The sequence below is a fragment of the Python bivittatus genome, unplaced genomic scaffold (assembly GCF_059951505.1).
Source record: "Python bivittatus isolate LINGU-HERP-01145 unplaced genomic scaffold, Pbiv_v1 ctg000410_np1212, whole genome shotgun sequence".
NCBI classification, from domain to species: domain Eukaryota; kingdom Metazoa; phylum Chordata; class Lepidosauria; order Squamata; family Pythonidae; genus Python; species Python bivittatus.
The window spans coordinates 1,916,697-1,942,853 of NW_028277067.1; the positions used below are offsets into that span (position 1 = coordinate 1,916,697).

A 26,157-nucleotide genomic window follows, 5' to 3' on the forward strand; every position below is an offset into this window, starting at 1 on the left:
TTTCTACTTAAATAGCTATTAGATTTTTGTATTGGATTTGCAAAGCCAGTTTATTCAGTGACTGTATCACAACTGCAGGGAAAATGACAAGCACTTGTGGTAGTGTCATTGCTACCCATAGCTTTTAATTCATTAAAAATCTCTGAGTTGACTTCGCTGTATATTGAAAGATGTGAAATACACAGACCCTTTTTCTGAAGAGCACCTAATGCATTCAGTCCAACTGCACCACTTACCATATTTTGCAAATGTTGTCAGGTCAGCACCATAATAAATATTTATATGTTCCACAAAACCACAGCAATTAAAATACACTGAATCTATGAACCAAATAATCTGCAAACTCCAAAAGCTGATGGCTAATTGTTTTTTCCTCTTCTCATTAGGAAAGAAATAAGACTTCCAACTTGCTGTATTGAGCTTAAACTCTCCTTCAAACAAAGGATCTATTTATTTAATTACAACAGCTTGCAGTTTCACAAGGCAGATTGGAACATACACTCCCAAGTAGCTTCCTGCTGCTTTTTGCATGCAATACATAAATAGCATGACAGGAACTTAAAAGACCAAGGAGGAAGATTGACCTTGGGCACTGCTAAAATAAACAGATTTTTCAAAGTATAGAAATTTTTGCAATGTCCACCACTTCAAATTCATAATCCCTCCCTTGCTCCTTCTCGTGGTAAAGAACTTCCTGAGGAACTGTGTTGTATATCACATGCCTTTAAAGTAACATTTCCCACTTGAAAAGAAAGGCAATTTTTTTTTAAATTCTGTTCATGTTTCCCTTAAATCAAGGAGGTAGGCTGATTTTTCCATTTGAGTACTGCTACAAGTTTCAAGAAAGGAGGTCTCTCTTTGGCTCAACAAGTTTGACTTGCTTAACTTTTATCAAAAGTTTAAATTGTTTCCAAGATCAGGAGGTGATGAAGTCATCCCTAAATCAGGCATAGGCAACCTAGCACTCTTTAGATTTTTGGACTGTAATTCCAACCAACACGAGTCAGTAATATGGGAGTTGAAGTACAAAATACCTGGAGTACAAAATTGCTGTCCCTGCTTTACAATATCAGATGTTTTAAAATAACCATCAGTTACATGAAACTTTATTTTCCCAGTGGTTGAACTCCTACATTTTTTTATTCAGAGAAATATTGTCAATTCCCAACACTTTTTCCTTGGAACAGCTTCACACACCGAATGCAAGGATATGTGCCAGAAGCAGCCAGTTTGAAATTCAAACCAATTTTTTTGTCCATTCAGATTCAAGGATACCCACTACAGGAAGAAAATCTGACTGCATCTAAAGAAATTTTTCACTAAACTAAAGTTGAATTTATTTGGCTGGGACAGGAATGCAGAAGTGGTTACATCTTTGTTCATAACAGTCATCCAGAAGTATTTGCTCCATAATTCAAACTTCTATAAAACTCAGAATAGATCAGCATCTCTATGAAATATGAGGAGGAAAACTTTAGAAAAATGTTGAAAATTCCTATTTGATTCCTTTTAATATAAAATGTATAACTAAGGTATCCAATATACAAATACAAAAATGTGCATAATAAAATGTACCCTAATACTGTACATACAGTGTAAACTGTTCAACAAAAATAATTATATATAAAAAAAAAAACCCTGGGACTTCTCCAGATCTGGAAGAAACATGAATACATGTTTTGGAAACATCAGAATGTGAGCATAAATACTTTTCTCTTCTGTTCTTTTAGACAGTACCATTTAGCAGCACAAAATATCCCTGAACTTTAACAAGGCCAATTATTTTTTTACTGGAAATTCGCACCCAATTCGTTAGATATAACAGGCTATGAAAGGCAGCATTCCCTCTCAAGTGAACAGCATCAAATCCAAACAGAGGTTTTCCCGTCTCCTGATTTACTACTGCCGCTGCTTTTGTTTGAGCTGGCTCTGGGCTTCTTCTCCTTGGAACAGGATGGATTATTCTGATTATTATATGCATGGATGGCAAGATCTAAGCGTTCCTGAGCTACTTTGATTTCTCGCTGGAGATTCACCAGTTCAGTGGGAATGTTCTCCTCATTGCTGCCATATTGCTGTTCTTGGGCAATATTGGCTTTATTCTGCTTATGTGCTATTTTGGCATTAGACAGTTCTGTGTACTGTATCTGGTCTGGTTTCACTGCAATATTGTACCCTGGAGGAGCTGATGGTGTATTCCAAATAAAAGGATAATGATAAGTTCCTGAATCTTCCAGCTCCTTCCGCTTACTGTTCAGTGCGTCCCGAATGGTGCCAAATCCCAAGTGAAGCATTTCCCAGATGTTCAGAAGTAAACACAGACCACTCACACCATACATGATGAGCAGGAATATGGTTTTTTCTGTGGGCCTTGAAATGAAGCAGTCAATTGTATGGGGACATGGATCTCTGCTACAAAGATATGTTGGACTGACTTCAAATCCATAGAGTAAATACTGGCCTATCAGGAAGCCAATTTCAAACATAGTCCTACTCAGGAGTTGAAAGATATAAATCTTCATAAGCCCATCTTCTCGGATTCGCCTCCTACCATCATGTTTCATTTTTGTGAGGGATGGATTTTCCTTGTTCTCTCGTTCGCTCTCTACCTCAATCTCTGGATACATCATTGGATCTTCCTCATTATCATCTTCTGCCTCTTCTAAACCCCGGTGTTGTTTCCAGCGCATTAGAAAAGGTTTGCTTCGTAACTTCCGTCCCATTTCACCATGTTCCACTATCCGGGCAATTCTGTGAGCAGCATAGCCTAAGTACATTACTGAGGGAGTAGAGACTAGGATGATCTGAAATACCCAAAACCTCACATGAGAGAGGGGGGCAAAAGCATCATAGCACACATTTTCACAACCTGGCTGTTCTGTATTGCAAACAAATTTGCTTTGTTCATCATAATAGATGGATTCCCCTCCCACAGCAGTGAGGACAATGCGGAATACAATCAGCACCGTCAGCCAGATCTTCCCAACAAACGTGGAATGATTGTGGATCTCCTCTAGTAGACGTGTCAAGAAACTCCAACTCATTGTGGTCAAAGATGTTTATCTAAGAAGGAAAAGGGAGGGGAACAAAGTAGATTTTAAATATACTTTTTTAAACAAAGGAAAAATATTTAATTATCAGCTACTTGCGCATCTGTATGGAATTTGAACAATACACAATTTTACAATACTTTACAATTTTCTAAATATTTCTTACGTTGCACCCTGAAATAAATGAGAAAATAAGTGCCTAAAAATGGTTCCATTTAATATTTATCAACATTTTGCACTTACCTGATTCAGTTCTACTCTTATCTATTCACCTCAACTTGTCCAAGCCAGGACATATTTATGTGAATGTTCAGTAGTATCAAAAGAGATAGTATTCTATTCCCTATCCCTAACCCCAATTAAAAAGAACATGACTAATTTGATCATGTAAATTTCTAAGTGTTGTTTTTGGAATCTGGTGTCACAGATAATCAGTCATGTTATAATGGAAAGAAACATTATTCCAAGTGGAATTTTGAAACATGTTTCTGTATTTCATTCTTATTTTGTAATTTTAAGATATATACAAATAATGAAAATAAGCAAATTTAGTGTTTGTACATGGATGAGAAGGAAAAAGCCTATTCAATTTATTAGTTGAAAGGCAGAAAAGAGAAAACAATGGATAAAGGCTTATGGCTGGATTTCCTATTACTTAGGAACAATTAGGATCATGTTAATCAATACTGAAATTTATCCTCTAGAGAAGAAAGAGCTAAGCCTTTCCTCTCTAATATTTTCCTGATGAGAAATCCCTGATCAGGGAAGCAACCAGAAGTTAGGGAAAACATACACTTCTTTTTTAAAAAATATCACTGCTTTGGGGACCATGAAACTGTCTAAAAGAGAATCAACTAGCCAACTATGGTTAACCATGAAAAGGCTGAATAAGTTAGATCTAGTTCATACTTGGACGGGAGACAAACAGGAAATCCCAAGCCTCTATCTAGAGTAGGAAGTCAAGAAAGATTCTCAATATTATTTGTAAGAGAAAAGTGCAGTTTTCCTTCTTAATGAGAATTAATTCCCTCCACATGGCTTTTTGTCAAACTATACAAATGTAGGAACTCCCATCACAGAACTCTGTGGACTCATTTAGCTTGTTCCACAGATTGATAGCATATGCAAACTAAATGTGAAATCTTTGTATTTCCCTTTTTAGAATACATGCAGAAAATAATATCCAAACAGTTTCCAACAAGGGCCAGCTAGTCTAGAAGAAAATGTTTAAATTATGTTTCCACTGTTCAATATTATATTCATATTTTGTCTGAATTTTCCCACATACTAAAGTTCAATGTGAAATTCACATTTTATCTGAAGAATAAATTATTTCACTTTCATTATCTAATTCAGGGGTTCCTAAACTTTTTGCCATCACACCTCCCTTTAGTGTAATTTTAATTACACATGTCCCCTAAAAATCCAAACACTAACATGAACACAAATGAACAATGAAAACAATACAATGAAACTTTGGGAAAGGTGGATTTATTGTAACGATGTACAGGTAGTCCCCAGTTTAAGAACAAGTTCTGTTCTTGTATGTAAGCTGGAACAATATTATTGTATAATACTGTATAAGTAGTATTGTGTAATTAACTCAAACCATTGTATATTTAACTTGAATCATTGTGTATTTAACTCAAATTTTGCTACAATAGGCTCTATTCTTAACTATGGGTCGTCTGTAAACCGGGCATTCTTAACCTGGGGACTACCTGTACAATTAAAAGGTTCTTCACACCTCCCCTGGACACTGTCTGCACCTCCCCAAGGGAGGTACACCTCACAGTTTGAGAAATCCTGATCTAATTGATGTATTTCTTGAAGAAAGCATGCGATCTAACTGGACTGCATTGTAACAATTTAAAGGCATGCTTGCCTTCAGCACCTACATTGCCAATTTAAACAGTTCCCCATTACTTTATATCCAAATCATGCAACTGCACTTTAATCCCATTTTATTAATCTGAGTATGAAACTGTTAGATGAAGATTATGGGCTAAAAAACTGGAATTGTTTTGTCTGAACCAATCCTGAATAGTTATTCTATTTGGTAGACAGGGCTTATACTGAATACTCCTTCATAATCTGTAAAATAATTGAAACACATCTCATTCCATTTGCAACCTTGAAAACATATTTAAATCAACTTCGTAAAGTCTCATCCAGTTTAACCAAACCATGCACATAACCATTGTTTGATTATCAAATGACACAAGGTAACATCGGTTACTCTCAGCCATTTGGTATAGATAGATTTCCTATTAGGGAAGAGAAAAAGTGAGGGAACAAGTCTGCTTTGTGCAGAGCTAGTATACAAATGATTATGAATGACTGATGCGTTCAAAGAGAGAAGTAGCAGCAGCAGCCACCACAACCACTTATGTTTTAAATATCCAATTAGATTCATTCAATCGCTGTGCATATACACTTGGTGCCCAGCTAGGTGGCAGCACCTAGTCGATCTTAGCTGATCTCAATTTAAAAAAAATAGCTGGGACAGACCTAATTAGTATTTGGACAGGAGATCACCAAGGGGAAAAAAAAGCGGATCCAGCACATGTGGGAAAACCGCTAGGAAGGAGAAAAAAAAAAAAAGGAGATCACCAAGAAATACTAGGACTGTGGGCTACACTGGAAAAAACATCCTGGAAGAAGGCATGACATACATTGTCAAGAAAACTACATGGACATAGCTGCAAAGTCACACGAGTGGAGTTCTACTCAGAAGAATTTGTTAACTACACTGTCACTTCATTTTCAGGACTCATGCCTTTCCATGTTGCGTGTGGAACAAAACTGGGGGAAGATGGGATATGAGCCCAGATTTTGCTAGATTTCATTGAACTTTTACTTTGAGGTTTTCCTGAAAATAACGTGTACTGGATTCTCCCTTTTCTAAGGACTATTAAACTGAGCAGTCCAAACTAAAGCCCTATGCACATATATCTAGAAGCCTTATTGAACCCAATGGCATGTCCAAACAGACTGTGTAGGATTGCATTTTTATTCGTTTAAGTCACCAAGTACTTTGAGCAAGATTTCAAATTCGTGCAATATCCCATTTAGGGCAAGGCTTAGTTGTCTGCTAAATTATAAAGCCCATTATCCCTTAATTTTAAGAAATAAAGGTGAAATTCAACAACCTCTGGAAAAGACTTATTTGGATGTTTCTGAATTCAGCGGAGTTGCTAAATAAAGGGGTGGCAAAGTTCTCACAATTATGTAAAAAGTTTTAATTTTGTAATACATTGCATCTCCAAATTTTGTTCCAAGGCCCACTAATATGCTGAATTGCCTGTATACTATTAAGTTGCCTTCAATTATATACATAGAGTGGGATAATTAAAATTGTACTATAGTTGTTATGTTTTTAAGAAAGGTTATTTTAAAGTTTGCGTAACAATAATGGAGAATCACAATCCTCCAAAATGCTAGTTCATTTCAATGATGTCATATGACAAGCTAAAACAGACACGACGATAAACACATAACTGCCTCTATGTTGTTTCATTTTTTCCCCCTTTTTTCTCTTTAAGTAACATTTCTGCAGCATGGAGAATCAGTGTGATTCAAAGAGAAGAACAAGATAAATATACACATCACGTTAGTCCAACTGACATTGCCCCACGTAAGATGAAAGCTTGGAGACATTTTTTCTCAAGAAGGATGATATTTTCATCTTGAATGTAGCAGGGAGTAAAAGGTACAAAAATAAGTTTTTCTTATGCCCCTTAATCCCTATCATGAATAATACCATCTACAGACATTGTAAGAAACAAACTGGGGGTGTCAAATGCATCAAGATATCTAGTTGGGCTCCACTGCTCTGGTTATTCTATTTCATTCTCTTTTATATCTATTTTACTGCTGCTGTCTCCTGGTGGATCGTTTACATGAACAACTGGTAGGTTTTTTGGTGGGAGGAAAACAGGTTCTTCCATGGAGGAAGCAGATTACCTGAACCCTTTCCAGTCAGGATTCAGACTGGGACATAGTACTGATATGGCTTTGGTCACTCTTGTTGATGACCTGTGGTAAGCCCAAGACAAGGGTGGTGCGTCCGTCCTGGCTCTCCTTGATCTTTCAGCAGCCTTTGATGCCATCGACCATGGTATCCTTCTGGGGGGTTGGGAATGTGAGGCACCATTTTTGCAGTGGTTCTCCTCCTTCCTCCGTGGTCAGTTCCAATCAGTGTCAGTAGGAAGGGAGTGGCTCAGCCAGAGGCCCCTGTTTTGAGGGGTGCCTCAGGGGTCCCCCTCTTTTTCATGTATCTACATGAAGCCATTGGGTGTGATCATTTGTTGGTACAGGGTAAGGTATCATTAATATGTGGATGATACCCAGTTATACATCTCTGTTCCCAGTCAGCCGAGTGAGATTGTTGAGGTTCTGTCCTAGTGTCTGGAGGCTGTGAGGGTCTGGATGGGGAAGAACAGGTTGTGGCTCAATCCTGCCAAGACTGTGGTAATGCGTTTTGGGTCGCCTGGATCTGGGGGTTGGTTCTGGATGGGAAAGCAGTACTCCATTCAGACTTGGCATACAAACTGGGGGTTCTCCTGGATTCACAGCTCCTGCTCAAAGAGCAGGTGGCAGCTGTGGCCAGGGAAGCTTTGCACAGCAGCATCTTATGTGCCAGTTGTGCCCATTCTTTGTCCACGCTCATCGTCACCCACCCCCTAGTCATGTCTCAAATACATAAGGAGTGGAGCTTGCGTCATGAGGTCACAACACGTTTCATCATTTTGTCATCAGCATAGCTAGCTGAGATGTAGCGAGATTGCAAACATGTAATACATGCAAGGAGACCTAAGAATAACTCTGAACTAGAAAAAGAGTGGGAGGAAAAATCCAACACCAAGAAAAGAAAGACTCTTAGCTAGCTACAGAAAATGTTGGGAAGCCACGTATTATTTTTTGCCAATGGAGCCATTACCAAGTGGGGGCTTAAAGGTGTCCACACTTTTCCACTTGCCATGTTGACTGTTTTCCTATTTTGAATCTATAAAAATTCAGACAAAAATAGTAGATTTATGATTATTTTCCCCACTGCACCCATTTGGAAAGCAAATGTGTAACACCTTTGAAAACTTGAGAGGTATTAGGGTCTGGGTTTATTCAACTGAGATCTTTATTTCCTACTTTGAAAGCTGCTGGGCATACAGTATTTAGTTATTAATAGGTAAACAGTTGCGATTTGATCCCACATCACATCAGAAGTTGACACTGTGGTATATCCCAAATGTGAAAATAGCAAGGAAGTTGTATTATTGGAATACATGGGCTAAACAAATCAGTTGACTTTTAACAGTTGTTTTAAAAATTTTGATATATTGTCTTTTGAGTTTGACATGCCTTCAGTATATGCTTGGCAATAAATATAACTGAACTATGTATTAACTAAACAGTATGGCCTGGATGCTTAAGAAGCCTCTGAGGCACCAACAATTTTAATAACTTTAAGAGATATGTTTAAACAGAAAATAGCAACTCAATTTTATAAAATATAAAAAAGTGAAATGAAAGTTAGTTATATATTTAATCTGTGGAAGGAAGAATTGGAATATCCAAATTTGAAAAATCAATAGGTCCAGGTATTAAAAAGCATGAAATAATATAACATATCAGAAAATATGATTTCTGGTATATTAGACACTTAGCAAATGGATCTTTATATTGCTATTATTTTTTTTTGTTTAACTGGGTTTTTTTGTTATGTTTAGTTAATTTAATCACTATATTTCATTCTTTATTAATCTTTGTAGACTTTTTTCCTTTGTATTTCACTATTTTAACAATAAAAAATAGAAATCCAATTGTTCAAACCTGCTCCAACAATTGTAGGAACAATGTAAATGATGTCACAAGCATTAGACAATAAGTACCCTTCTTTTCTCTAGCTCATGCTAAATTATGCTGAAAACTTACAGAACCAGCTTTTGTTAATGCTTGTTGCTGAGAAATTGAAAAAAAGTGGGGGTGTAATGTAGGGGAAGTGTAAAGACTGCGGACCTACTAAAAATCTGGATGGGTTGGGTTAGATATTGAATATTAGATTTGAGAGGACTGCTTGCCTGCTGAATTTGAACTGGTTTGGTTTTGTAATGCCTTCACAGGGCTCCTCTCTCTCCTTTCCTTCCCTTTCCAACTATTTCCTTCTTACCTCATTTTCACCCTGGTTTTTCCCCCCTCTTTTTTCATTGTTTCTTCTGGAAAAAGCAACTTAATGGGTGGGCTGATAAGGCCCATGCGATTTTCAGACAGACTGGTCTACCACTAGCTAATGCACCTCTGTGGTAGTCTGGTTGAGGGGACTTTCAAGGAGTCACATCGACCCATAGGCTAACAGAGTTCCCTATGGGGACATTTGCCAAAGCAGCATTTTACTACATGTTCACTTTTGTATTTTGTTTCTTCCTGATACATCTTTAATTGTTAGTTCAGATTCTGTAGGTATTTGATTTTGAATACACAGATTTAGTATCGCATTACAGAATCCATCTGGGATGTTAATCTAGAGCTTTGGGAATAGCCTCCAAACCTGGTATTGCATTGGGGCCCCAAATTCCTTAAACTGACCCTGGTTGCTATATATAATAGAGGATTAATTTTCCCAGTAGTTAGCCTAACAGAGAATGTACTAAATTTTAATTTAAAAATACTTTACATGGAAACTGGTAAAAACCATTTTCAAACTGGCTTCACAGTTCTTAATTTTTTGTACTATCCCTTGCTCTTAGAAAGAAAAGATTAAGGAGAAGAGGGATTTATTCTCAAAGACTAATGAACAGCGGGAAGTGAGTTGGCTCAGGCCTTCATGGTTTTCTTTTCCTTGTGAAACTACAGTCAAAGAGTTCCAACTATGCTTGGAGCTATGGCTTGCAGAAGAGCCACAATACAGTATTAAGCAAAACAGCATGTTTTCACATAGGATTAAATGGACATGACAGCAGCAGAGACAACACAGAATTAAACATATCCTGCAGGAAGTCATGCACCAAGGGCTCTAAATACATCCAGACGATACTGAAATCTGGGTTCAGCAATACTCCTACTGACAACTATCCTTGACATGTCTAGCCTTGCAACTAAGCATATATTTAATCATCTCAAAATTGTGTTATTAGCATGTCTATCTATCTATCATTACATCATTTGGAACATTCAGTAATCTAAATAGCAAATAGAAAAATAAAATTTCAGTTTCCTCCAAGCAATGTATGGGTAGAATTCTTGTAGCCTCTCTCCCCTTTGGCCATTTTATGCATTTAGTGTGAAATAGCCATACATGGCTGATTCAGTTTTACGGAATATCCACATGAAATCATCATCAGCACGTTCACCTCCTTACCGTGTTTCACTCACCTTTTCTCAGATTCCAGAAGTCTGGTTGGAGAACCAAAAATATTAACTCCTGAAAGGAGGCATTATATTGTCTTATATACTTTTGATACTTGAAAACTAAAATGTGTTTTATTTTTAATATACACCGCATTAAATGAAAGATAATTAATGTACTTTCTCCCAACATTTGAAAAACGTTTTCACTTAAAAACGCGCAGTTGAAAAACACCAAATACAGGTAGTCCTTGAATTACAACAGTAATTGGGACTGGAATTTCTGTTGCTAAGCGATGCTGTTGTAAAGAGTGATATCACATCACTGCATTGCTTAACGACAGCAATCCTCACATTCCCCGTTGCCATCGTTAACCAAATCCCACTGGTCATTAGGTGAGGACCCACCCTGATCCAAGCCACTCCTGGCTTGGTCCCTCTTAGCCCCGAGCCTCGATAAGGTAAGGGACTGCCTCCTCTTCAACTCCCTCCACCCACCTATCTCTCTCACATCTCCACCCTTTTGGCCACCTTGCACTCTGCTGCCACTGCCGGCCTTGTCACCCTGCATTCCGCTGGCCCTGCCGGTCCTGACAGGCCCAGAGGAGCGCTGGGTGGCAAGGCGGGCAGGGCCAGCAAAGCGCAGGGCAGCAAGGCTGGCAGGACCAGCAGAGCACAGGCTGGCAAGGCCAGCAGGGTGAGCACAGCACAGGGCAGCAAGGCTGGCAGGGTGAGCAGAGTGCAGGGTGGCAGAGGCAGCTGGGGCTGGGATGGCTGACTGCAGTGCAGGGCTTGAGATGGCACTCCTTGGCGGCAGTGGTGCAGAGGGTAATGTAGAGGCCCAGTGGCAGTGGCAGCCAGTTGAGACTGCTGAAGGCCCTGGGCCTCAACTTCAGCCCCAGTGCTGACGTCAAGGAGTGTCGCTGTGCAGGGCAGCCAAAAGGGCAGAGTTGGGGGGGAGATAAGCAGGTGGGAGGAGTTGAAGAGCCCCTGCAGTCATAAATGCAGGCAGGCTGCCAAGTGCCCAAATTTTTATCACATGACTGCAGGGGCGCTGCAACAGCTGTAACTTCAGCTACATTTGGCAGGCCCTAGGCGGTGAGACTATTTTGCTGCGGCGCCCGCATTGTGGAATATTCTCCTCCCTGAGGCGAGGCTGGCTCTATCACTTCTGATCTTCCACAGGTCCTTCAAGACCTGGTTGTGCCATCAGGCCTGGAGACCCCAGGGGACTGGCAAACTGGTGAGGCGGCTCCATTATTATTAACATCCCTTCACCTACTATTTCTTTGTTTTAGTTTTGTTTTCTATAGTTTTTAATGTTTTTAATAATTGTAATGATAATTGTTTTAGGTATTTATTAATTGTTTTAGCTTTGTTGTACACCACCCAGAGTCACTTGTTTTGTGAGATGGACGGCTACATAAATTGGACAAATAAATAAATAAACAAACTTTGGGGACCGGGAGTAAGTACCATTCATTCAGCACCGCCATAACTTCAAACAGTTGCTGAATGAATGGTCACAACTTGAAGACCACCTGTACTTTTTTGTACATGTCATAACTGGAATAGGACAATTGTAAATTAAGCCATAATGTAAATTAAGAGATAACAAGAGCAAGAGACAAGGGTTTTAAAAATTGGATTTGTTCAAGCAAACAGTATCACCTTCTCTCCCCACAGATCTCTATTACATATACCAAGATAGATATAGTATGAAATGTGTGCACAGAAATACAAGCCCCCCAATATGAAAATCCAAACTGTATTCATACCTTATAGCAGAAAACCAAGTATTGAATAGTGCTAAAAACTGCTCATCTGAAAACGCTCCCATTCACAAAATCTTCCTTCTTGCTTGCCACACAAGTAAGTTGTATATTAGCTTGCACTGTTTGATCAATCAGAATAGTTTATTCAATGCCAAAATATCTTCTCAATTTGATATGAAGACAACAAATACAGACCCTCTTCAAACCAGCACCTCTATTGTAAGGACATCATATTCTCTAAAGTACAGATTTCACAGTTATAAAGTCTATTATTTCAACCTAGACTCTCTCAAAGCACAGAAATAGCAGCTATAATACTTGGGTGTGTTTCTATGTAAGATTCCCCTTCTTAAAATGGAAACAAATACAGTAGAATAGTTAACAACACTGGTTCTGTCAGACTCCTTAAGACAGGAGGATATAAATTGCCTTTAAATCAGTAACCAGTGAGAGAATCTTGAAAACCTTCCCAGAAAAATGGGGTACTCATTCATGGCAGCACTTCTCTTGTTTGAACCAACCTGTATCCACTGATATCTCTACCTTACAAATCAGCAAGTGGAAAGTTAAATGATGCAGTAGTTCATTTCTAAAAATGCTGGGGTTCGAGCCTGTCAGAGAAGGAATATCTGCTAAGTTGGACACTTTTATCTCCAATTACCAATATCTGAGCAGTAGGCTGGTGGTTATTCTGTGTCAAAAGAAAATCCCCTGGAATTAAAACTACATTGCTAATGGCATACAGCTGGATCAACGCACCATTGTCCTTTCACTGAAGAGGGAAGTATCTTTTTATCTTTGGTGGGAATGAGGTAAAGATAAAGTTGCTTCCACAGAACAAACAGTTCTTTTGGCACAAGACATAATGAGAAGAGGAAAGTGTTAGTGGTCTAACTGAATATACTTGGCTGAGTTATCTTCAAGATCAGGATTACAGGAGATGTTATTACTGATTACTGAAGAAGTTATTCCTCATATACAATGACCATGCAAGGACTATGGACAGCCTAGACAAGAGAGAGCTGTTGACAATTTGGGGAGCTTGAAGGAAAAAATACATCTTATGGCAGTTTAAATAGTTTAAAAGACTTCCACAGATTAGACATAATTCACTGAACACATCCAGGCTGTAATCCTTGAAAAGTTATGCCACAATAAATAAAAATTAATACATGTATTAATTTGTCTGCTACAACAGATTCACCTGTCTCCCCTTTAGAAAAACTTTTTGAAAGGAGCCATGGCCAAGTTCCAAAGGTCAGAGAAACACAGCTGTGTGTGAATACTGCTATCTATTCAGTACAACACATATGTATCCTGATTAGCCCAAGAAGAAAAAATAGGAGTCATCTACAACTTACAGTGTAAGGACTGTAACAACCACTATGTAGGAAAGACAGGCAGAAGGCTGGCAGGGCACATCCATGAACACCAACTAGCAGTCAGAAGACAGGATGAAAACTCCTTAATCTCACAACACAAGGACAGACTTAACCATAGTTTCAACTGGGAAACTGTCAGCATCTTAGACCAAGCTAAATCCAAAAATGCAAGGGAATTCCTGGAAACTTGGTATTCAGACAAGGCAGCCATCAACAGGCACATAGAGATAAACAACATCTAAACACTATTCAAAAGAGCCAATAAAAGGGAAAACAAAAGACCAGAACATCTCCTCACCAGCAATCATCACCCAGATAAAAAGAGATTAACACCAAGATTATCACCAGACATACAATCAGCAGTAAACAATACCCTAATCAAGGAACTACCAGGAGAAAAAACAAAACAACACAAAACCCCCACCCCCACAAACACTGGCAGGACATGCCACTGTATATAAACAGAGAGCAAACCCCACTCCATTCTACCACTGAAGACGTTACCTAGCCAGGTAATGAAATGTTTGCAAGAAAACAGCCAAGCTCAGAGAACTCCAGGGACTCCACAGTTCAACCTGAGCTACACATATTCTCTTCTAACAATAAACTATACTGCACTTAAGTTCTTCCAGGTGCTTGGTACCTACTGGATGTTAAAAGTTATCCTGTTTTCTCAAAATACTAATTGCCAGCATTTTTCAAGACTGCAAAGACTTGTGGGACCTCAGCTTATCTTAAGCAAAATCTCAGATTTCACCAAAATTTCTTGAGATAATAGCAATTCTTCGTAAGGCATTGCACTGCATGGAAAGTGTAACTATCCTCTATGAATTTGCCTAATCTTTTTTTTTTTAATCACCCATCACAGTAGTCATAATCACATTCACCTAGCAATGAATTCAAGAAATTAATTTACATGCTATGAAAGTAAAACTTCTTTTGCTGATACCAAATCTATTGTCATTTTATTTCCATGTTCTCATATTGGAGAGTTGTCTTTTATGTAACAATTCTTTTGATAGCCACAGATTAGGAATTCTACGTAAGGAAGTTAAGTGGGCAGATAGAAGAGAGACAAATTACTCCATTCTTCCCACGCTAAGCACAGAAGATCAAGCCTCTTCCTCCAAAGCTATTATAGCATGCATTTTGGTGGCGGCCGATCTGTACTGTCTGTGTTACTTGGTAGAAAGCATTTCTTTGCCAGATTCCAGAAGCAGAAGCGACTACTCTATTAGTACTTCCAAACTGCCATCTTTTTCACCTTCTATCAGAGCTTTCTCCTAACCCTCAAAATGGCCTTGAACCACTCTGTACTCCTCACACTGTCTTCCATAGATTCCCTTCTGCCAGCATGAGAATAAAAGAGAACATCTGAGGAGCCATCTCACCCCCATTATATCCACCCGCCCCACTCGGTCCGGTAGAAGGGGCATGTTGCAAACCCCACTAGTCAAGGAATTCCGGCTGGCAGGGTCTAGGAAGAGGGCCTTTCCTGCCATGGCCTGCGCCCTGTGGAACAGCTTGCCACCTGAGGTGCGGGCGGCTCCCTCTCCTGGCCTTCTGAAAAAGTGTAAAACCATGGCTATGCCAGATGGCCTGGGGGCCTGATGGGGGCTCACATGGTTGGAATTGGCTGGTGGGATGATCGCTACAGCTTCCCCCATCAGCTTGAATTGTATATTGGCTTTTTATATAAAATTGTTACTTGTTATTTTAATTGTGGATATTTATATATTTTTTTATTTTTTGGATTTTTATCCCACCTTTATTATTTTTTATAAATAACTCAAGATGGTGAACATACATAAGCCTCCTTCCTCCTCCTATTTTCCCCACAACAACCCTGTGAGGTGGGCTGGGCTGAGAGAGAGTGACTGGCCCAAAATCACCAGCTGGCTTTCATGCCTAAGGCAGGACTAGAACTCAGAGTCTCCTGGTTTCTAGGCCAGCACCTTAACCACTACACCAAACTGGCTCTCAAACTGGCTCTCTTTTACTGTTTTATTGTCTTGGATTTTAATTGTAAGCCGCCCAGAGTCACCCTCTGGAGGAGATGGGCAGCATATAAATTTAATAAATAAATAAATAAATTTTTAAAAAAGCAGAGCACTGCAGCAAAAGCAGTACTGAAATCTTTCAGGCTTTTCTGTCTGTATACATAGCATGAAAAGCAGATTATTGGCCTTCGGGCAGGTTCATTAAAACTTTTAGACAGTTGTAGCTTTTGTCACTTAATTTACAAGGCTCTTTGAGTTGAAGATTTATCTGTAGCTGTATTTTATAAAAAATGTGATTCCATATATTTCAAATAAGCAGGTTTTTAAACTAAAAGGCCTACTTTAAGAATCAAGTTCCCATCCTTGAAAAGATAATCTCTGGCTTTAAACATCTACAGTACATTTTGCTCCCTCTCCTATAACTTTTGGGTTCTTTATAAACTCAAATCATTGCTTCATTACCAGAATGTTTAAACATATTCAAATCTGTTATACAAGAAGCAACAGTTAAAGTTGAGCAGATATCAATGTTGCATGTACGATCTGTCCAGTTGGCTGACACGGATATGAACAACAAACCAAGAGTAAAGGTTTATAACCTGTATTGCACTGGATTTTCTTTGTGTCAGTATTCAGAAGCATCTGTTTGAATATAAGCAAATAAAATATTTTGCTGCCTGATGACTCCATAGGGAAATGTCTCTTGGATCAACTCACCCGACTCAAATTTAAACTTGCAAGCATATAGTCAATCCCACCCCCATTTTATTTATAGCTCAGGAAGAAGCCCCAATTCATATCACAACTTGAGTCTACAACCCATTTAATTAACTGCACTGTTAATTCATAAGTCTGGTGGGCAGGGATGTGAGCATTTCCTATTTTATAAATTGGAACTAAGTGAAAAAATCAACATTCCACAAATATTTTTCTTTCTTTTTTTTAAGAAATTAGACTGCTTGCCTGAAAGGCTCTGAAAACAGACATCAAAGCAATGTGAACGATAGGTGAACTTCCAAAAGTCAGACTTCAGGGTAGGTCTTCAGACTGTTTTTTTACTGCTTTTCATGAGAAGCAATAAATTGTTCTTGCAATCCACCACATTAATTCCATTCATGGAAAGACTGAATTCAGTAACATCAAGGCACTCCTCTCCCTTTCTTTCTCTGTAGACTTTACTGTAAAATCAACAGTAGCCAAAGTCTCCCATAATATTTAAAACTTTCTGCAACAGTTGAGCCTCAAGCATTATCACAAAAATATGTTTGAAGCCATTTTGAAAATCTGCTCTTAAAAAAGTACAGAATCAAGTGCTATTATGTCATTAGATCTTGGCTAGCCACAAGCCTTAAATGCAGGACTTGGAGGTTCAAGTCCGGATTTCAAAATGAAATTGTCAAGGCAGAACTATGTTTCAAATCACAGCAAGTTGACATTTTGATTATTTACAGGTTTTTAAACTTCGCATAAAGTAGGAAAAAGACACTATCACGCTGCAGCATTCCTCACAGTTGAGCCATCATTATGGGAATTCAGTATATCATTTTTATTCATGACTGGGAAGAAGAGGGAGGTTAAAAAAAGGAAGTCACACCCTGAAATAATGAGCTATTCATAGGACAAGGGTAAAAGCCCCACATGCTAGCCTTCTGTGACGCATGTGAAAAGGCACAGAGTTTAAAGCTCAATTCTACTTGAAGTCTCCAGCCTGCATGGGGGAAGCAGGGCACAGGGCAATGATAACATTAACGTCACTTACAAAGCATTTTTGTCCGTTTTCCAAAAGATCATGAGCAATATTCTTAGAATGTATGAGGGCTTTTTGCATGTCAAAAGCTATTCATATCTTTTATTCCATATAGCAGTCCTATGATTCAACATTATTAGTGAATACATTGAAAACAGTGTAGAACAGGGATTCAGGCTGATCAAGCAGCAACTATTCTAAGGTCATTTAAGTGAAATCATGGCTGCAGCAAGATTTAAACCAAACAGAATCCAAGATACACAAAACTATCCTTGAAAACAGCAGTCCTGTAGGGAGTATACAGGATGGCCTTGAAGGACAGAGGGATGATCCATTACCAAAGCAATGAGCAGCTAAACAAGGCTTGAACCCAGACCAAGAAAGCGGTTTACAAAAATACCTCAGACAGCCCCCCTCCCCCACAATTCACATGAAGATGAAATAGGGAGGAAGGGAAGCATATTCAGATTTGCAAGATTCTGTTACTATAGCTGTTCTAATAAAAAAATCTTTAGCTCTACATGTCAGTTTCTTAGTCTGGTCTACCTTATATGTCTGACAAATCCTAAATTCACGTCTCTCCTTGGTAAATAAGTGTAGTACAATTTATCCATCCATATACAGCATTACTGGCTGAGGAAAGTAGATTATATTGCAAGGGAAGGGAAGAGGAAGATTTCACACAGGCTTGCCATTTTCATGGTAGCTCTGAACTTCTTTTAAAATGTGCACTTTCACCCTTAGCTTCTTAGTGCCCACTCCTACCCCTACCCTGAACCAACACCAAGAATGCTGCATTCATTTCTGACACATCTGATCCAGCAACAGACAAACTTCAGGCCATTCTTTGCTGGATCAAATCAACAACTCACTGAAATTAGCATTCTCTCTTGTGCTAACCAGCTGGTCCTAGAAAACACAAGCAAGGCACAATGGCAATTTCCATACTTGGTTGTTAAGCCCTTGTATATTTGCTCTGAAAATGGTTACATCTTCAGCTTTCACTGCTACCTGTCTCTGCCAGACCTATCCTCCATAAACTCTACTACTTTGTAAGATTTATGTGGAAGTCCAGTGATTTCTACATACTGTTATATTTTGCATGGCCAGTGGCTTCTAACAGTTAGTATCCCTCAGGATTCATATGCTATTTTTATAGACATGTATACAAGCTATCAGGAATACTTTCTGCAGCGATTATTCTAAAGGCTCATCATGTGTTTTACAGTTCTTTCATGGTATTTTTGATGGCACATTATTCTGATTATATTTTAAGAATTTGTGCAATGAAGTAGCCACCCCCAATAAGAATCTTCCTTGAAATCCTATTATTGGGCCCAACCATGTGGGCATTATATGTATCCAACAGTATTTCCTTTGGTGTCTGCCAAGCTCACTGCTCCACGTGATTTTACTTGCTTTTATTGAACTAAAAAAGGGAGACTAGTATGCTGCAAAATAAAACTGCAGCCTCAGCTTTATCTGTATTTTCAATACATCTGAGCTCCACAAAGATCCCATAGGCATTCTTAGAAAATAACATGATGGGTGGCTGCAACCCAGTGCTTTATTAGAAGAAAGGCCCATTTCCCCTCCTCCCCCTGCCCTCCCCTGATAAATTGGGGCACTGTAGGAGTATCTGGGGAGAGCCAAGGGATGTGACGGAACATTCTAAGGAGCAAAGAAAGTAATAAAGTTATTTTTATATTTGTGCATTTTGTATGTGTGGTAGCTGGTTATTTGTTCAGGTGAGAAAAACTTCCATGGCAATCATTACATGCTCTCCAAGTTCCAAATGTGTTCAGTAGCCCCCAAAAGTTGAAAATTACAGGGTTGTAGATCCACATCACTATGACAGCATATATCTGAGTAGGATAGGAAGGGAGATTAATGAGCAATAGGGCTCTTCAGCAATCCAGATTCAAAGAAGAAAAGGCAATTTGGAATCCATGGGGGTAATCATGTAGCATCTGTCAGTACTCCTTAAAGAACCTGCCATTTATCCTGAGCTTGCACATGATCCTATCCCACGAAAAACATTTGATACAAGGAGATGCGACAAGTGTCCATGTATGTGGTGAACTGCCTTTTCCCCTATGGATCCTGATTGCTGCACAGCCCTAATAAGCAATTTTCTTCCCACCCAACACTTTAATTCAAGGACACTAGAAGACAGCCAATGGTTCTCCCAACTTTCTTAATTTATCTTACAATCTAAGCCTAAACATAGAGGCTATTATTTATCTTAATTTCAAATCCACATTTAACTACCTTTACAAAATAAAACTGTATTACTTGCTATAATTAAACTTTAATTCAAAATATCAAGAAAACAACAGGCTGTGGAAAGCTGGATTACAGCATAGCCAGTTCTATAAAGTGATTTTATTAACTTCACTAAGGACAGTGACTGTTTCAAGTCTATTACTGATCCCAGAACATTTACTATACTATCAGAAAAGTGACTCTAAATTTAGATGCGTTCCCCCCCAAGTTTAAATCTTCCTCCTTTATCATATCCCCAATAAAGTGAAGACAACTCTCCTATTTTAAAGTTGCATTATCTAGAGGAAAAACTAAGTCTTTCTTTCAGGGAAGTTTATAATAATTATTATAAATGGGTGTATAATAATCCATACAGCAACTGACATTCAAAAGCAACAAGTGATAAATTGAGAGGGGTAAAAATATTTTAGAGATGTTCTCAATTAATGGGCAGTTGAGCTTATAAAAGCAACATAAAATGCAAAATTCTTCAAATAAAAAAAAAATAGGGAAGGTATCTGCACATTATACAAATGTTTCCAGGCCCCAAATATATCTAGAATGTTAGACAATGAGTAGCATATAGTAGAACCTCATTCCCTCAAAGATGCAAGACAAACAATGGGTTCACACACTTCCCACCAATGTAGTTATAACTTATAATGAAGTTTCATTTTGGCTTACCATAATTATGGGAATTCAGCAACTGTGGTTTGTAATCCACAGTTAGTATACTTTGTGAACCAATAAACTATTATTTGTTCAATAAACCATGGTTAAACAAACCATGTCTTAGGTTAATGGGTGAATCCATTACACAATACACAATCCAAACCAGAAAATCTTCCCCCAAAGGATTGGTCTATAACTTGCAGCATGGGCTGGCTGGTATAGCAGCAAGTACGATCCCAGGAGCATCCCCCCCACACCCAGTGATACAGCATCTGCCTTAAGAAGACAGACGTTGATTCTGACCCTGTTCTCCTTTAGAAAAAAGAGGGTTTTTTTTTTCCAACAGGCCTTAGGGTAGGGTGATTTGTGACCCTGCGTGATATATTTTGTTTTGTATTATTATTTCCCAATTTGAATGGGTGATATTTACCTTACCACTGGCTACATGATGGTTGTTTTTTAGGTTTGTATTGCACCCTTGGATCTGTTGGCAATTGACACAGCTCATAAAAACTTAAATAAATAAGTACTTGCATACATTTAGACACTCACTTCTGAAGGCCTGGGTTAGGAAAAACTGACCTTAACATTTAGGTAGTATGCTACACATTAAATAAATTTATTGTACCCTAAAATCAAATGCACAGCCCATCACTGATTGCACTGAAAGTATTTCCTGTGGCTCTTATATCAGATTCCAAAAAAGTGATGTGAAATTTGCTATAAGACTGCACCTTTTCTCCAATTCTTTCTTTTTTAATTGTCTTCTGGAAAATTCACAGGTAAAAGGTAAAAAAAGATACTGCAACTGTGAATCTTTATTTTTCTCTTAATTCAGAATTACAAACAAACATGCAAAATATTTTTTAAAAACAAGGAAAAGCAACAAGATTCAATATAACAGTACATCTATGGAAGAGTCAGAGAAACAAAGAAATCTCAGGGTTAAAAGTCCAGCTTTGGTTTCAACTGAAGTTTGAATCCTAAGCTAACAAGCTAGCAATATATAGCATTAACAATTCAATGGATATTAGTGCTTCTTTTTCTTCAAACACTTTGGCTATAGAAAATAATATGTAATTTTTTTTTAAAGAACTGTTTTTAAAAAGTTGAAAGCAACAAATTACATGCACAGTGAAATGTGTTTTCAAAACATTAAGATGTAAAAAGGAAGAAGGTTTTGAGTCCAGTGTAAGCCGCCTTCTGTCCACAGATTTTGGCGGCATACAACTGATTATTACAAATAAATAATAAATACGCCCAGAGAATTAAAATGGTAAAATACATTTATTTTGTTCTGAGGTTTAATTTGTCATTTTGCTTTAAATATCCTAAATCAGGAATAGTGTTATGCTCTAGTAATCAAGCTGCATTCAATAGCTGCTGTTTCTTCAATTATTCATATACCTTCAATAAACACTTTGATTCAGTAAATATTTTTCCAGCAGTGAGTTTTAAACCATCAAAGTTAATTATACCATTTTGCACTCTTTGAAAAGACAAGAAACTAAAGATCTGCAAATCAATATATTCCTCACACTAAGCATACACTGCATATATTTTAATGTTTTTAAAAAGGAATGCAGAATTTGCATGAAAGATTTACATTGCACCTAACTGATTTTTTTTTCTTTAAAGAAACTGGCACACACTGTACAAATACTTACAGTCTCCAGCAGTTTCCAGGAGGGAAGGAAAAAGAATTCAACCCCAAGAAGTCATCAAGAAACATGGGATAAAAAATGACCAACGTAACAAGATGCTGAACATGGGAATGTTGCCAAAGATGGTAGTATTAGCACTGGTACAGCAAACATTCCTGAGAAGGCCAAATGCTTTCTGTGCTCATCAGAAAACAAGTTTTGACAGCCACAATGATATGTTCTAAGCCAGCTATTGTTTAAGACAACACGGCACAACCCTTTTCTCCTCCCCTTATTACAGTGCATGAACATTATATGCATCTCAGCCACTCACCAGGGGGATATGAAGTTCTCTTTTCACAGTGGTTTTTGAGTAATAACAATGTGAATGTACAGTCCAATCACTTTGCAGATGTAGTTTTGCACCCTCCCACAACCTATAGGTCAAATTGATTATTTCATTAAAATAGTTTGGGTCATATAACATTTTGTTCATGCTTTTGTCCTTCCCTTCTCTTCTGTAATTAAAGGAAATGTCTCCTCTAACATACTGCAGTCAAAGACAGAGTATCTTTGTCCAACCTGATGGTAGACATTAAGAGAGAAATTCCACTGAAACAGTGCCTGCAATCTTAAGCAAATTTCACTGAATGCAGTGAGAATTACTTCTAATCAGGACAGATAAAAATCAAATTAAATATCTTTTTTTGTTTAAGCCAGATGTTAAAACTTTCTTAAAATGTTTTACAAAATTAATGTACAGTACTTCAATGATATAATTATGAATATAACTTCTAATTTCTTATTTACTAATACAGATATAAGTTAATAGAACTGATACCTGATCTCCTCTGTAAAATCCAGAGATGTTTTATGCAACTGAAAAACTGATTATGGTTCTCTTAGTGGCTAGGCTTCCCTCAAACAGTAAATAACTGCATAATTAATTGAACTGATACTTGTTCATCTTTTAATGACTGTACAAGTATGCACCTCTTTGCTAAAGATTTGCAAAACTTAGCAGTTCAGGATCAGAACCATTCTGTTCCCCCTCTGACCATGCTGCTCCAGGGACAGTGTGACCATTTCTTGAAGTAAACCCTCCAAACCAACAGGGGTTCAAAATGTCCCAAACACAGCATTCTGACCTGAACAGGCATGTCCCAGACACAGCACCCTGACCCAAACATTTACAATTCAGATTTATGTCAGGAAACTGCCAAACTATGCCTTGAAACAGCATGATCCGGGGAGGAGGGGGGATGGAAAGTTCCAGAGTTCTCCAGAACATTTTATTTCCAAATCTGGAAGTTTTGCAATCCCTACTTGGTACTAAAAAAGGTTAAATGATTCAATTTTTAAAATAAAAATTAATTTGTACAAATTATGAGTTAATTGCTTTAATATGGCATGCACCTTTTAAAATCTACATCTTTTTCTGAGTACTGATGCATATGTGTTCAGATTGTATTGAATAAGAAAGCATTTTTATAGAAAGTATTGTAAAATATTCCAGACTAGTGAACAAATCATGATTTAAATAATTAAAGATGGTAGATGGAGTGTTGTACATGTATTGACTTTGTATGCATGACCAAAAGAAGTGGGCTTGCACTGTGATGTTCTGTCTGCCATCACGCCAATGTTGACCCATCCCCAATGAATGTCACTGTGTATTTCTTCTGTAAATGGCATGAGGTGGCTAATTTATTATTGAACTGCATGTTTACATTGATCTGAAAAGATACATGAAAAAGGCAATATTTGTCAATGGAAAATTAGGAAAAGAATAATTTTTTTAAAAAAATACCAGTTCTATAAAGCTTTTGTACAAATTGCAATATAACCTTGTTTAAGGTTGTTTAAATAGAGAATATGTATAAAAGGGCAACTGAAATGGCCAAACACTGCAGAAATGCATAAAATAAAGATGTTACATGGTGCTGGAAAAGTGGCTGCCAAAACATTTTTCTTCTCTTCTTTATCATGCAAGAAAATGGGACCATCCAATGAAGCTAAAAGGTCAGAAATTCAAGACTGAGTAAATAAAGCACTTCTTCACACAACACCTAGCTAAACTACAGAATCCAGTATCAACAGATGTAACAATGGCTACCAACTTGAGACGATTAGCCAAATTCATGAAGATAAGGACAGGACTATCAGTATTAGAAATTATTAGAAACAACATGCTTTAGCATATCAATTGCAGGAGAATAAAACTCTTATATCCTACTCTGGGGTTTCCCAGAACCATTTCTTTGGCCAGTGTTGAAAACACTGAAAACATACAGTTCAGTGGCACTGTAGCTGTTCATTATTTTTTTCTAGTTTATATTATTCTGCAAAGTGGCATGTATACAGTAGCAGTATAATAATTATAATATTAATCATCTTAATTAGCATCATCATTGGGTAATGTTGTAATTGGCTGATTTTATCATCTACATGCATATAAAGCAAAGATTACCAATGGTTTTATTCAGAAAAGGCTAGTTCATCACACAAGTTGCACACAAAATGCAACAGACATACCAACAGACAAGGAATGTTCTACCTCAAAGCCAAACCATAGCATCCCGCACAAGTTAAAGCCTTTAAATAGAGGTAGGCTTGGAATTTAAGATTCCCAGGCCTATTAGGAAGAAAGATACAGCTGAGTGAAACTATCCATAAAAGATTACAGACAAAATCAGATTTCTACATTTAGAGGCAGTACAACTCAATTTAGCTGTAACAGAGCAAGGGCTAACCATAGAAATTAGTGAGCTAGGTGGACCAATGATCTGGCTCCATATAAGCCAGTTCCCTGCAGAAAGGTGGTGGCCACAACTTAAATACCTTGATCTGATTCAACAGAATTCTTCTCTTCTTTGACTTCTCCACTTCAAATACATCCTGCTCAGATCCCCACCAATCACCAGCCTTTCTACCTTCTATTCTGTCCTCTTTGTGGGAAGAAACCTCATCCCACTCTTCTCCTTCTCCCTCTATAGCAGCACCCCCTCTACGCTACCCTCTCCTGCTCTCGATTTTGTTTTATTATTTGTACCATTTACTGTTCTATAGTTAACATTGCTGCATCAGTATCATCGTATGGTGGGGCACTCGTCGCAGGCCCAGAGGCTGGATATAACCCAGATAGCAACAAGCCCTCTTCTTACCTCTGCCCTTCCTTGGTTTTGACAACTGAACCTCGCTTGTTTTTTTAGCTTTGGCTACCCAGGGAATGTTCCCTTCCAGCCCTCCCCTCCCCCCAACAATGGCCTTTTCTTTCATCTGACATTGAGAGATTCCACGGAGCGCAATTCATCATCATCCCCGAGCACTACAGTTATCCCGCCTTTTGCCTTCGGTTCCTCTCCCTTCGCCATTTCCCGGGCTCCCCATAGGTGCCTTAAAATGACGCCCCCCCCGGACCCTCAATGAAACTTCAAAATGTCTCTCAACTGTTTCTGCTCACCTTCAAGAGCGAAAGCAAGACCTTTCACCCCGTCACGCGTAAAACTTTGTGGTCCCCATCCCTTAATTCTCCCCGCCCCCCATGGCCCCCGTCGGAGTCCGTCCCTCTTCTTCCCACGCGGCGTATCCCCCCTCACCTACCTTCCCCTCCCCTCTCCCGCCTCCCCCCTTACTCTTTGCCTCTGGACTCACCCGCCTGTCTCAGGCCATTTCACCGTGCGTGGCTGGGGGCGCCTCTCCGGATCCTGAGAGAACGAACTGGCCACCAACACCCGGCCCCGCTTTTTGTAACTTCTCTCGTGTTCTAGAGTCAGCGAGCCGGTCCGGATACGATCCCCGAAGCTTCCTTCTCTCCCGCCCCCGGTCTCCATTCCCAGTGAAAATCAACGAATGGGCAAAAGCCTCTTTGCAAAAGAACGCCTAACAAATGCAAAAGTGAGGTGACGATTTGGTTCGGGATAACGCACGTAACAGTACGAAATGCTGTTCTGTTTGCAGAACTCTTTATTTTTGGGGGGGGGGAATAATAATTTGCAAAGGCTGCAGATATGATAGATGATGTAAAGTGCAACCCGCTGTTGATAATTTTTGTCAATTTACTTTTGCAAACACACTTGTTTTCAGTTGCAAACACTTTAGCTGAATTCGGTGCGGGGATTTATACAATTTGTCCATCACAATTATTGACAGGTTTTGGCCCATGCAAAAATAAAAGGTGCTTAAAATAACAGTTCCTTCTGAACTAAACTGCTTCAGAGGTATACCGTTACAAATTGGAAGTTGCAAATTGAATGCCTCAATTGTAGTCACAAAATAT

The 26,157-nt window shown here is 38.5% G+C and overlaps 1 protein-coding gene across 2 annotated transcripts; it reads right to left on the reverse strand.

Annotated features, from left to right (window-relative positions):
- Nucleotides 1-25,684, reverse strand: GJC1 (gap junction protein gamma 1). Of its 2 annotated transcripts, none has more exons than XM_088143351.1 (2): nt 25,533-25,684; nt 1-3,063 (listed from the first exon to the last, which is right to left on the reverse strand). In XM_088143351.1, exon 2 carries the CDS (start codon nt 3,042-3,044, stop codon nt 1,863-1,865), a length of 1,182 nt encoding a protein of 393 aa, XP_087999477.1. In that variant the 5' UTR covers nt 3,045-3,063; nt 25,533-25,684; the 3' UTR covers nt 1-1,862. The 2 variants fall into 2 exon arrangements, with proteins under 2 accessions (XP_087999477.1, XP_007423505.1); XM_007423443.4 differs by lacking the exon at nt 25,533-25,684 and adding an exon at nt 21,903-22,521 and having other exon boundaries at nt 2-3,063.
- Nucleotides 25,685-26,157: the final 473 nt, after the last annotated feature.